This window comes from Thunnus thynnus, chromosome 10, assembly GCF_963924715.1.
Source record: "Thunnus thynnus chromosome 10, fThuThy2.1, whole genome shotgun sequence".
Classification (NCBI taxonomy): domain Eukaryota; kingdom Metazoa; phylum Chordata; class Actinopteri; order Scombriformes; family Scombridae; genus Thunnus; species Thunnus thynnus.
This window is the reverse complement of record NC_089526.1, coordinates 9276918-9286889: the sequence shown is the minus strand read 5'-3', so window position 1 is coordinate 9286889 and position 9972 is coordinate 9276918. Positions and strand designations below refer to the sequence as shown.

General features: G+C 37.1%; 1 protein-coding gene across 1 annotated transcript; it reads left to right on the top strand.

The window, feature by feature from the left end:
* Nucleotides 1-8256, top strand: LOC137191023 (uncharacterized). The gene is made up of 5 exons (XM_067600811.1): nt 1-137; nt 1155-1502; nt 3613-3867; nt 5484-6926; nt 7888-8256. Exons 1-4 carry the CDS (start codon nt 44-46, stop codon nt 5588-5590), a joined length of 804 nt encoding a protein of 267 aa, XP_067456912.1. The 5' UTR covers nt 1-43; the 3' UTR covers nt 5591-6926; nt 7888-8256.
* The last annotated feature ends 1716 nt before the right edge of the window (nt 8257-9972 follow it).

Sequence of the window (9972 nt, the reverse complement as noted above, 5' to 3'; positions counted from 1 at the left end):
AACAGACGCCTGTATCTTTTGAACGTCCCTTCAGTCGAGAGACATGTTTAAGGTTCTTTTGTCTGAGTTGCATCACAGCTTCATTTTAATGAAATGGGGATGGACACTGTGGATGATTCTTTACTTTATGATCTCAGGTAAAACTTTAAATATTTTGATTTGTGTGTGTGTTTGTGATAGAGATCCTAAGCTATCATTAAAAATACAGAGGAATTCATGTTTTGTGCCATTCAGTACTGTGTGTTTAACCATAAGCTCTAGTCTAAATACATGTTCGCAGGCGATTCAGATTTATTTCTCAAATCTAATCTTCAGAGCTCAGTGTTTGCACTATTTGCCAGTGTTCAGGTTTCAGTCAGTCGATTTTAACCATTAATCAGTGATGTCTTTGCTGCGGTGATGACACAGATGTGTGTCTCACACTATCTGGTGTATTTTCCAGATATGTGACAGCAACTACAAGCTCCAGGTTAGATGAAGAATTGCCTCTGATTAACAAGTCTGATCTCATGTTGCTAAAGTAGTTTTAGTTCTCCATTTTGGCCATGAGTAATCTAAGGAGAGAAGACCCTCACTTCTTTTGTTACCTTGCGACTGACGTAAGAAGCCTGATATTAGTGGCCCGAGACACACGCAAAATGACATCTACTCTTTCTCCCTCATTGAAAAATCCACAGTGTGTGAATATGCAAATATTTACCACAAAAACTGAGATTTAGCACAGAGAAATTTCACACTTCTAATAGTTGAAAGTGAAAACAGCCTTCATAGTCAAACTCTGCACATACATCATTCTGCACAGTGAAGGTCAGACATTCAAATGAAGTAACAATAAGGAAAACACATTTATGAATGGACAGGGACTTTCAAGATTGTTTAGAAAGTATTGAGCCTTAAAAGTTTCAAGTAAACCAGAGATGGCAGTAAACCAAAAACTTCTGACACATAACCTGTGAATCTAAAATGCAACGCTCAAGTGCTTAACAGACAGAAAGTTAGGTTTTTAAAATTGTGGTCTTTGTGGTCCTGTGACATCATAACACCATAATAAATAATATAATAGAACACAGATGAGCATTTCCATGGAGGCTACTTTCATAGGAAATGTTTGTGGTTACCCAAAATCCTGTCATGTTATTTATATCTTTTCTCAGGTACTCGCTCTGAGGTCCAAGTACACCAGCCTCCTTTGCTTACCGCTACTTTGGGTCATGATTTTACCATGCCGTGCAGGCTCAATCTTTCCCATGATGAGAAAATGATGACTACACCAGTTCTGTATTGGATGTACAAATCCAAAGAACAGCTCGTGCCCCTTTCTGACAAAAATAAGGAACGTGTACAAATTCTGGATGACAGCAAAAACTCTTCAGACAAGTCCATACTCTTGAAAAATGTGACGTGGGCCGACAGTGGGAAGTACCTGTGCAAACTCTCCATCACCACAGAGAAGGACGGAAGTTTTAGGAAGAATGGAAGTGAATCTTTACTGATTGTTTACGGTAAATACAAGCTTTGGGATTTTTTTTCCAACATATTGCTGTAAAAGGGAAGTCAAATGTCATCACAGAGAGAGAAAGATTTGAGAGTATATTACTAAACTTCATCATCAAAAAAACTGGGATAAAGTTTTGGTTTGTCAGGAGGATTAAGAAAAGACGAGGGACGGGAATAAGGTTCAGGATTAAGATTATAGATCCAGGATCTCTTTTAGGATATACTAGGTTTATTAGGCAGGGTAAGAGCTTGAATATGCTTCATCTATAACCAATGATGTAATTTCTGTGGTTTCCTACTTGTGATCTCATGACTTTTACAATTGTCATAGAACTTCTTAAGAATTGTTGACAGGCATAATAAAGATCCCCCTCTGCGGGATATATATACAGATGTAACAAATGTAAAATTAAGAAATATAAGCAAAAGTCTGAAAAGCACAAGCATGCAGGTGATACATGTGATGCATTGGCTTCATCTGCAGCCTGAAGTTGAGATTTTGAGAGCCGCATTTAGGGTAATTCATTTTGCGCATGCCCCCAAATGGTGCTATGCACATAAGGATGCAGCAGTTCACTTGGTTTTCCAAGATATATGTAGTAATTGATGTGAATTTTAGAGGCATTTTGGTCTTTTTTATGCCTTTGAAAGAGCACATTTTTGGCTTAGTGGTGATTTTATGGATAGTTATGGATAAGCGTAATCCAGATTTAGTACGTATATTTATGACTAAAGATCATTACGATTGTTATTATTATTGCAATTTCAAAAGCCTTAAATGTAAAGTTAGTACTTGGTTTTAGGGTTGAGTGCAGAATTTACATTTAGATGTATTTTAGTCACCTGGTTATTGTTGAGTCTCTGTAGTCCTGGTAGTTCTGTAGTTCTGGTGTCCTTAAACGGGACGAAAGATGTAGAGAGAGAGATTATTACATTTCTTCAGGAGAAACTTGAATTCTTGGGCATGCACCTAAACAGGTTTCTAACAGGGTTTTTACGGTAGCATGTGTGCAGGACAATGGCTTCAGAAAGGGAAAACAACACTCAGAATAGCAATGTATTGGAATGAAAGAAAAGATTACTACTTATAGGTTACATTCACATTACAGGCCTGCATACTCAATTCATATTTTTTAGTCAGATCTGATCTTTTTGTGTTGATGGTTCACATTCATGTTTATCAGTGACAGGTATCCAGTTATAGTGAGAACACTAATGAGGCCTAAACTACCACACAAGTGCAGATTTAACTGAAGGGTGAGCCACAAACAAGAATAACAACAATAACATCATTTGTGCCGCAGTCAAATCATTAACATGGATAACATGGCTGTGTTAGCACACATGTCCAGAATTATTTGTTGTGGATGTCGTCAGACGATACAGATGATGATTTTTACTGGACTGTGAGGTGCTGATACTGAATGATGTCAACAGGCAACATGCACAGAGATGTAAGACATTAAAAAAACACATGAATTCTGATCTGACTATTCTGACAGTGGTTTCATAGTCACAGATCAGATATGAGTCAGATCTAGGACCACATATGCAAGTGACCCAGATCTGATATGAAAAAAAAAAAGAGATCTGAGTCACTTGGAGACAAAAAAGGGATTTGGGATACCTCAGCATGTAATGTGAACGTAGCCATAGTTAGGTCTATATATAAAATAATTCAGACAAAAGTCAGAGTTCATCTAAAACAGAAATAAATAAGTTCAAATATGCCAGTTTCCACAGCCGCACCACTGGCTAATGTTAAAATAAACATTTGCACAAAAGAAAAAAAGATGTGCTTTTTTAATACAGAGCCTGGTCACTGTGATCTCTGTGTGCTCCAATCAGAAAAAAACTCTATCATCGATCAATACAGCTAAAATATGACAGCCTTAGTTCAAATGTATGAGGCATAAGAGAGAAATCTGATTGCTGACGCCCTTCATGTAAATATGTCACATTAAAAAGTTTACTAAAGGTTATTAAAGTGGTTTCTCGTGAGCATGTTGGTAAATTGGGGTGATGGGACACTCTGTGTCTGGGGGCTTTAAAATCTAGACAACACCAGAGATAAAATGTGTGTTTAAGATCGTATCTGTCTGTCTCTCATTTCAGACACCATGTTCTTTAACCTCACCAGTCACAATGACTCTCAGCTCCAGTGTGAAGTAAACGTGACCAGGGATCCCAGAATTGTTTTGTCCATTGTTCATGATGGATGCAAATTCCCAGCTAAAAGTAATGATGTCACAGCGCTGCCCTACGATACGCTCTCCGAGACCATCTCTCTGAAAGGCAGGGGGAAATATGAGTGTCAGCTGCACCTGAATGAAGATCTGATCATGCAAAGCTCTTACTGGCATCCACCTGGTAATAATCTCCCCCCTGATGTAGCTTTCATGCATGCACAGTACACATTTGCTACTCTACACTTCAACACTCATTAGCTTTTGCTAAATGAAAAAAGGTTAATCTTACATTTTGAAGGGTTAACCTTATGGACCTAGTTTTGTGCTAAACTGAACGAAACAGTTTTAACCAGCAACAGACTGAAAACAGTCAGAAAAAGCACCAACATCACAGCGTTATGAGTCATAATGCTATCGTTCACTAATGTGCACTTTATGGTAATGTACAGTAACAGTCACAAGTTTTGACACACCTTTCCATTCTCTTGAATGAGAAAGTGTGTCCAAAGTTTTGACTAGATGGATAATAGATTTATTTGACAACACTAAAGGTACATACAAAACTATGGTCACCTAGTCCTGTTGTACAATTAAAATATCAAGGATAAAAACACATTTCCATTGTGGAAAAGGGGGAAGATAGGATGATATTCAGTTCAGGCAAGAAAGGTTAAAAGATAATCAATAACAAAACACACAAAAGAACAGACAAGGCTGAGTTATACAAACAAACAAAACAAACTTATGATTGACTTTTCAGCAACCAGAGTGTAAGAGTGTAAAATCCATCTCAGGCTGCTTCCAGAAAACTGCAGCAATGTATAAAATGTATTTATACATATGGAACTCTTGAATCTAACATGAATAGTATTAGTCAATCTGTCTCTTGTTTCATGACTATGATAAAACTAAAACAGTTAGTAACCAGGAGCTGTTTTCTTCACAGTTTTCTGAGTGAAACCCGACTTAATTTCCATAATTCTTCTTTACACCGTAAGAGATTTTAGAAATGTGTGAGATCTAGATGGAAGTTTTAACATGACCCCAATGAGCTTATTTAGAGCAGTCTGCAGCTTGTTTTTAGTGAGTTGCAGAGAACTGTTGTACCAGAAGGTGGCTGCATAATCAAAGTGACATTGAACCAAAGCCCCAGACAGAATTGTTAATGTTACACTATCTAGCAGGAACACATCAACTCTGACATCTTTTCTGTGGTTCCAGCATCATTTCAGTTATCCACACCTTGTCTAGATATGCCCACCCGCATGTGAAGAGAAGCTTGTCTCCATATTTTATTAGCTTAAAGACTTCAAACTAAACATTTTAATAATGAAACTGTGAGTGAATTTTATTTTACAGCTGAGCAACTTCAAGCATAATCCAGAAGTGATACACAATTTCATCATTAAAATAAAAACTCTTTTTATCTAAATGTCTTCCTCTTAGTGGATAGAGAAGGTGGAGATGATGAAAAATGTTCAGAAACTGGCTCTGGTAAGTCTAAATTTCTGTCCTTAACAGTGGCGAGGCCTTGCTTTCTGCTGCTATTTTATCTATTCACTGAAATTACAAAAAGACACATTTTTCTATTAAGATGTAAAGGTATCTAGCCATGCAGATGGTTGGTCTTGTTTTTATATTGGAAAGGTGTCATTTGTTTTTTGTGGGTTTTGTAATTTGGTTGGACTGATCCTTTAGTTGTAATTAGATTTATCATGGGGAAAAAAAAATACAATACATCCAACACTATGTGTGATTTAATCTTAGGATTGCATTTCACGTTTTTGTGTTTCTCAGAGCCAGATGTGGTGCCTCCAGAGCCGTGGTTTCTGTACGTGGCTCTGCTCCTGGTGCCCACCATCATCCTGCTGTGCCTGATCATTGCCACACTTAAAAACAGATGAGTTCGTCAACATCTGGCTGTAATGGAGAGGCGTAGCAATGGAGATTGAAAGAGATGCGTCTCTCCAAGGCAACTTCAAGATCAAAGTTATTTTTAACCAACTTTAACCAACTTCAAGTTAAAAGAAGAGCACTTTCTGGATGAAAATATTATTTGTGATAAAATAACTGTTCTTGCTCTGTTGAAAATGTGTAAGAGACAAAAGCTGCTGCATCCTCAGTTAGGGACAACACCCTTCAAAATCTGAATATATCATAATGGGGCGAAAACAAGACTGTGCCATGTCAGAAATGTGGCTTTATTTTCCCCATATTTGATGGATACAATCAGCCATCAAAATCCGAAACTCTATTATGTGCACGTCCGTTCATGATGTATTTTGATGGTCATAATTAACTTGTTAATAAATATCACATGACCATCATATTTACACGTTTTTTTTGTGTGTGTGTGTGTGAATTACAAGACGCAGATCTTTTAAAAAAGTCTGTATTGAATGTAAATAATTGATGCTAACCGCACTGTCTCAGCCCCTGATGTGGGATGCAGCAAGTGATGACTTGTCAAATGTGTCAAAATGTGATTGATGTTATTAGTCTTTGGAGATGTGTCTCAACAAACTAATGTGCCCAAATTTGTTGTGATGAGAGTGGAGGCAATTTTGTCAACTGCTGTTTCCAAGATCAATAAAGAACTGTTAGGCTCAACTTTAAGCAAATATGGACAAAATGTCCCAAAAAGGCTCAAAATAAAGGCAAATTTCAACATCTACATTTTCATGACAATTGAACAAACTCTATCTGCTGATGAAGACTATGTGATACAGTTGAAAGCTCCAGAATAAGCAAGTAACTGGATCTTGACTGGAGATTGTTTTATCAACTTTGTTATTTTATAATCCCAAACTACAAAACACACGTAAGAATGTCCTGTTCTCCTTTAGTCTTACAATCAAAGGAACCACATCCTGTGATATTGCTTTCAGTTTTAAGTGATTTCTGAGGATATATTTAATATAAACTGCTTTTTACTTAAAAAAGAAAAATCTTCAAGTCTTTGCAAAAGTTAAGAAATTACATCTTTGCACTGTCAATGATAATAAAATATTGGGTGTATGAATCTTCATGTTACATTCGTTTACATTTTGAAGATGAGCATATTCTCCACCCTCTGCGCCAATTCAAGTTGAGGAAGTGGTGCAACAGACGCCTGTATCATTTGAACGTCCCTTCAGTCGAGAGACATGTTTAAGGTTCTTTTGTCTGAGTTGCATCACAGCTTCATTTTAATGAAATGGGGATGGACACTGTGGATGATTCTCTACTTTATGGTCTCAGGTAAAACTTTAAATATTTTGATTTGTGTGTGTGTTTGTGATAGAGAACCTAAGCTATCATTAAAAATACAGAGGAATTCATGTTTTGTGCCATTCAGTACTGTGTGTTTAACCATAAGCTCTAGTCTAAATACATGTTCGCAGGCGATTCAGATTTATTTCTCAAATCTAATCTTCAGAGCTCAGTGTTTGCACTATTTGCCAGTGTTCAGGTTTCAGTCAGTCGATTTTAACCATTAATCAGTGATGTCTTTGCTGCGGTGATGACACAGATGTGTGTCTCACACTATCTGGTGTATTTTCCAGATATGTGACAGCAACAACAAGCTCCAGGTTAGATGAAGAATTGCCTCTGATTAACAAGTCTGATCTCACGTTGCTAAAGTAGTTTTAGTTCTCCATTTTGGCCATGAGTAATCTAAGGAGAGAAGACCTTCACTTCTTTTGTTACCTTGCAACTGACGTAAGAATAGTTTGAAGCCTGGTATTAGTGGCCCGAGACACATGCAAAATGACATCTACTCTTTCTCCCTCATTGAAAAATCCACAGTGTGTGAATATGCAAATATTTACCACAAAAACTTAGATTTAGCGCAGAGAAATTTCACACTTCTAATAGTTGAAAGTGAAAACAGCCTTCATAGTCAAACTCTGCACATACATCATTCTGCACAGTGAAGGTCAGACATTCAAATGAAGTAACAATAAGGAAAACACATTTATGAATGGACGGGACTTTCAAGATTGTTTAGAAAGTATTGAGCCTTAAAAGTTTCAAGTCTTTGCAAAGATGATCTTAACAGACAGAAAGTTCGTTTTTTTAAAATTGTGGTCTTTGTGGTCCTGTAACATCATAACACCATTTTAATAGAACACAGATGAGCATTTCCATGACAGCTACTTTCATAGGAAATGTTTGTGGTTACCCAACATCCTGTCATGTTATTTATATCTTTTCTCAGGTACTCGCTCCGAGGTCCAAGCACACCAGCCTCCTTTGCTTACCGCTACTTTGGGTCATGATGTTATCATGCCATGCAGGCTCAATCTTTCCCATGATGAGAAAATGATGACTACACCAGTTCTGTATTGGATGTTCAAATCCAAAGAACAGCTCGTGCCCCTTTCTGACAAATATAAAGAACGTGTACAAATTCTGGATGACAGCAAAAACTCTTCAGACAAGTCCATACTCTTGAAAAATGTGACGTGGGCCGACAGTGGGAAGTACCTGTGCAAACTCTCCATCACCACAGAGGAAGACGGAAGTTGTAGGAAGAATGGAAGTGAATCTTTACTGATTGTTTACGGTAAATACAAGCTTTGGGATTTTTTTTCCAACATATTGCTGTAAAAGGGAAGTCAAATGTCATCACAGAGAGAGAAAGATTTGAGAGTATATTACTAATCTTCATCATCAAAAAAACTGGGATAAAGTTCTGGTTTGTCAGGAGGATTAAGAAAAGACGAGGGATGGGAATAAGGTTTAGGGTTAAGATTATAGATTAAGGATCTCTTTTAGGATATACTAGGTTTATTAGGCAGGGTAAGAGCTTGAATATGCTTCATCTATAACCAATGATGTAATTTCTGTGGTTTCCTACTTGTGATCTCATGACTTTGACAGCTGTCATAGAACTTCTTAAAAATTGTTGACAGGCATAAAAAAGATCCCCCTCTGCGGGATATATATACAGATGTAACAGATGTAAAATTAAGAAATATAAGCAAAAGTCTGAAAAGCACAAGCATGCAGGTGATACATGTGATGCATTGGCTTCATCTGCAGCCTGAAGTTGAGATTTTGAGAGCCGCATTTAGGGTAATTCATTTTGCGCATGCCCCCAAATGGTGCTATGCACATAAGGATGCAGCAGTTCACTTGGTTTTCCAAGATATATGTAGTAATTGATGTGAATTTTAGAGGCATTTTGGTCTTTTTTATGCCTTTGAAAGAGCACATTTTTGGCTTAGTGGTGATTTTATGGATAGTTATGGATAAGCGTAATCCAGATTTAGTACTTATAGTTATGACTAAAGATCATTACGATTGTTATTATTATTGCAATTTCAAAAGCCTTAAATGTAAAGTTAGTACTTGGTTTTAGGGTTGAGTGCAGAATTTACATTTAGATGTATTTTAGTCACCTGGTTATTGTTGACTCTCTGTAGTCCTGGTAGTTCTGTAGTTCTGGTGTCCTTAAACGGGACGAAAGATGTAGAGAGAGAGATTATTACATTTCTTCTGGAGAAACTTGAATTCTTGGGCATGCACCTAAACAGGTTTCTAACAGGGTTTTTACGGTAGCATGTGTGCAGGACAAAGGCTTCAGAAAGGGAAAACAACACTCAGAATAGCAATGTATTGGAATGAAAGAAAAGATTACTACTTATAGGTTACATTCACATTACAGGCCTGCATACTCAATTCATATTTTTTAGTCAGATCTGATCTTTTTGTGTTGATGGTTCACATTCATGTTTATCAGTGACAGGTATCCAGTTATAGTGAGAACACTACTGATGCCTAAACTACCACACAAGTGCAGATTTAACTGAAGGGTGAGCCACAAACAAGAATAACAACAATAACATCATTTGTGCCGCAGTCAAATCATTAACATGGATAACATGGCTGTGTTAGCACACATGTCCAGAATTATTTGTTGTGGATGTCGTCAGACGATACAGATGATGATTTTTACCGGACTGTGAGGTGCTGATAATGAATGATGTCAACAGGCAACATGCACAGAGATGTAAGACATTAAAAAAACACATGAATTCTGATCTGACTATTCTGACAGTGGTTTCATAGTCACAGATCAGATATGAGTCAGATCTAGGACCACATATGCAAGTGACCCAGATCTGATATGAAAAAAAAAGAGATCTGAGTCACTTGGAGACAAAAAAGGGATTTGGGATACCTAAGCATGTAATGTGAACGTAGCCATAGTTAGGTCTATATATAAAATAATTCAGACAAAAGTCAGAGTACATCTAAAACAGAAATAAATAAGTTCAAATATGCCAGTGTCCACAGC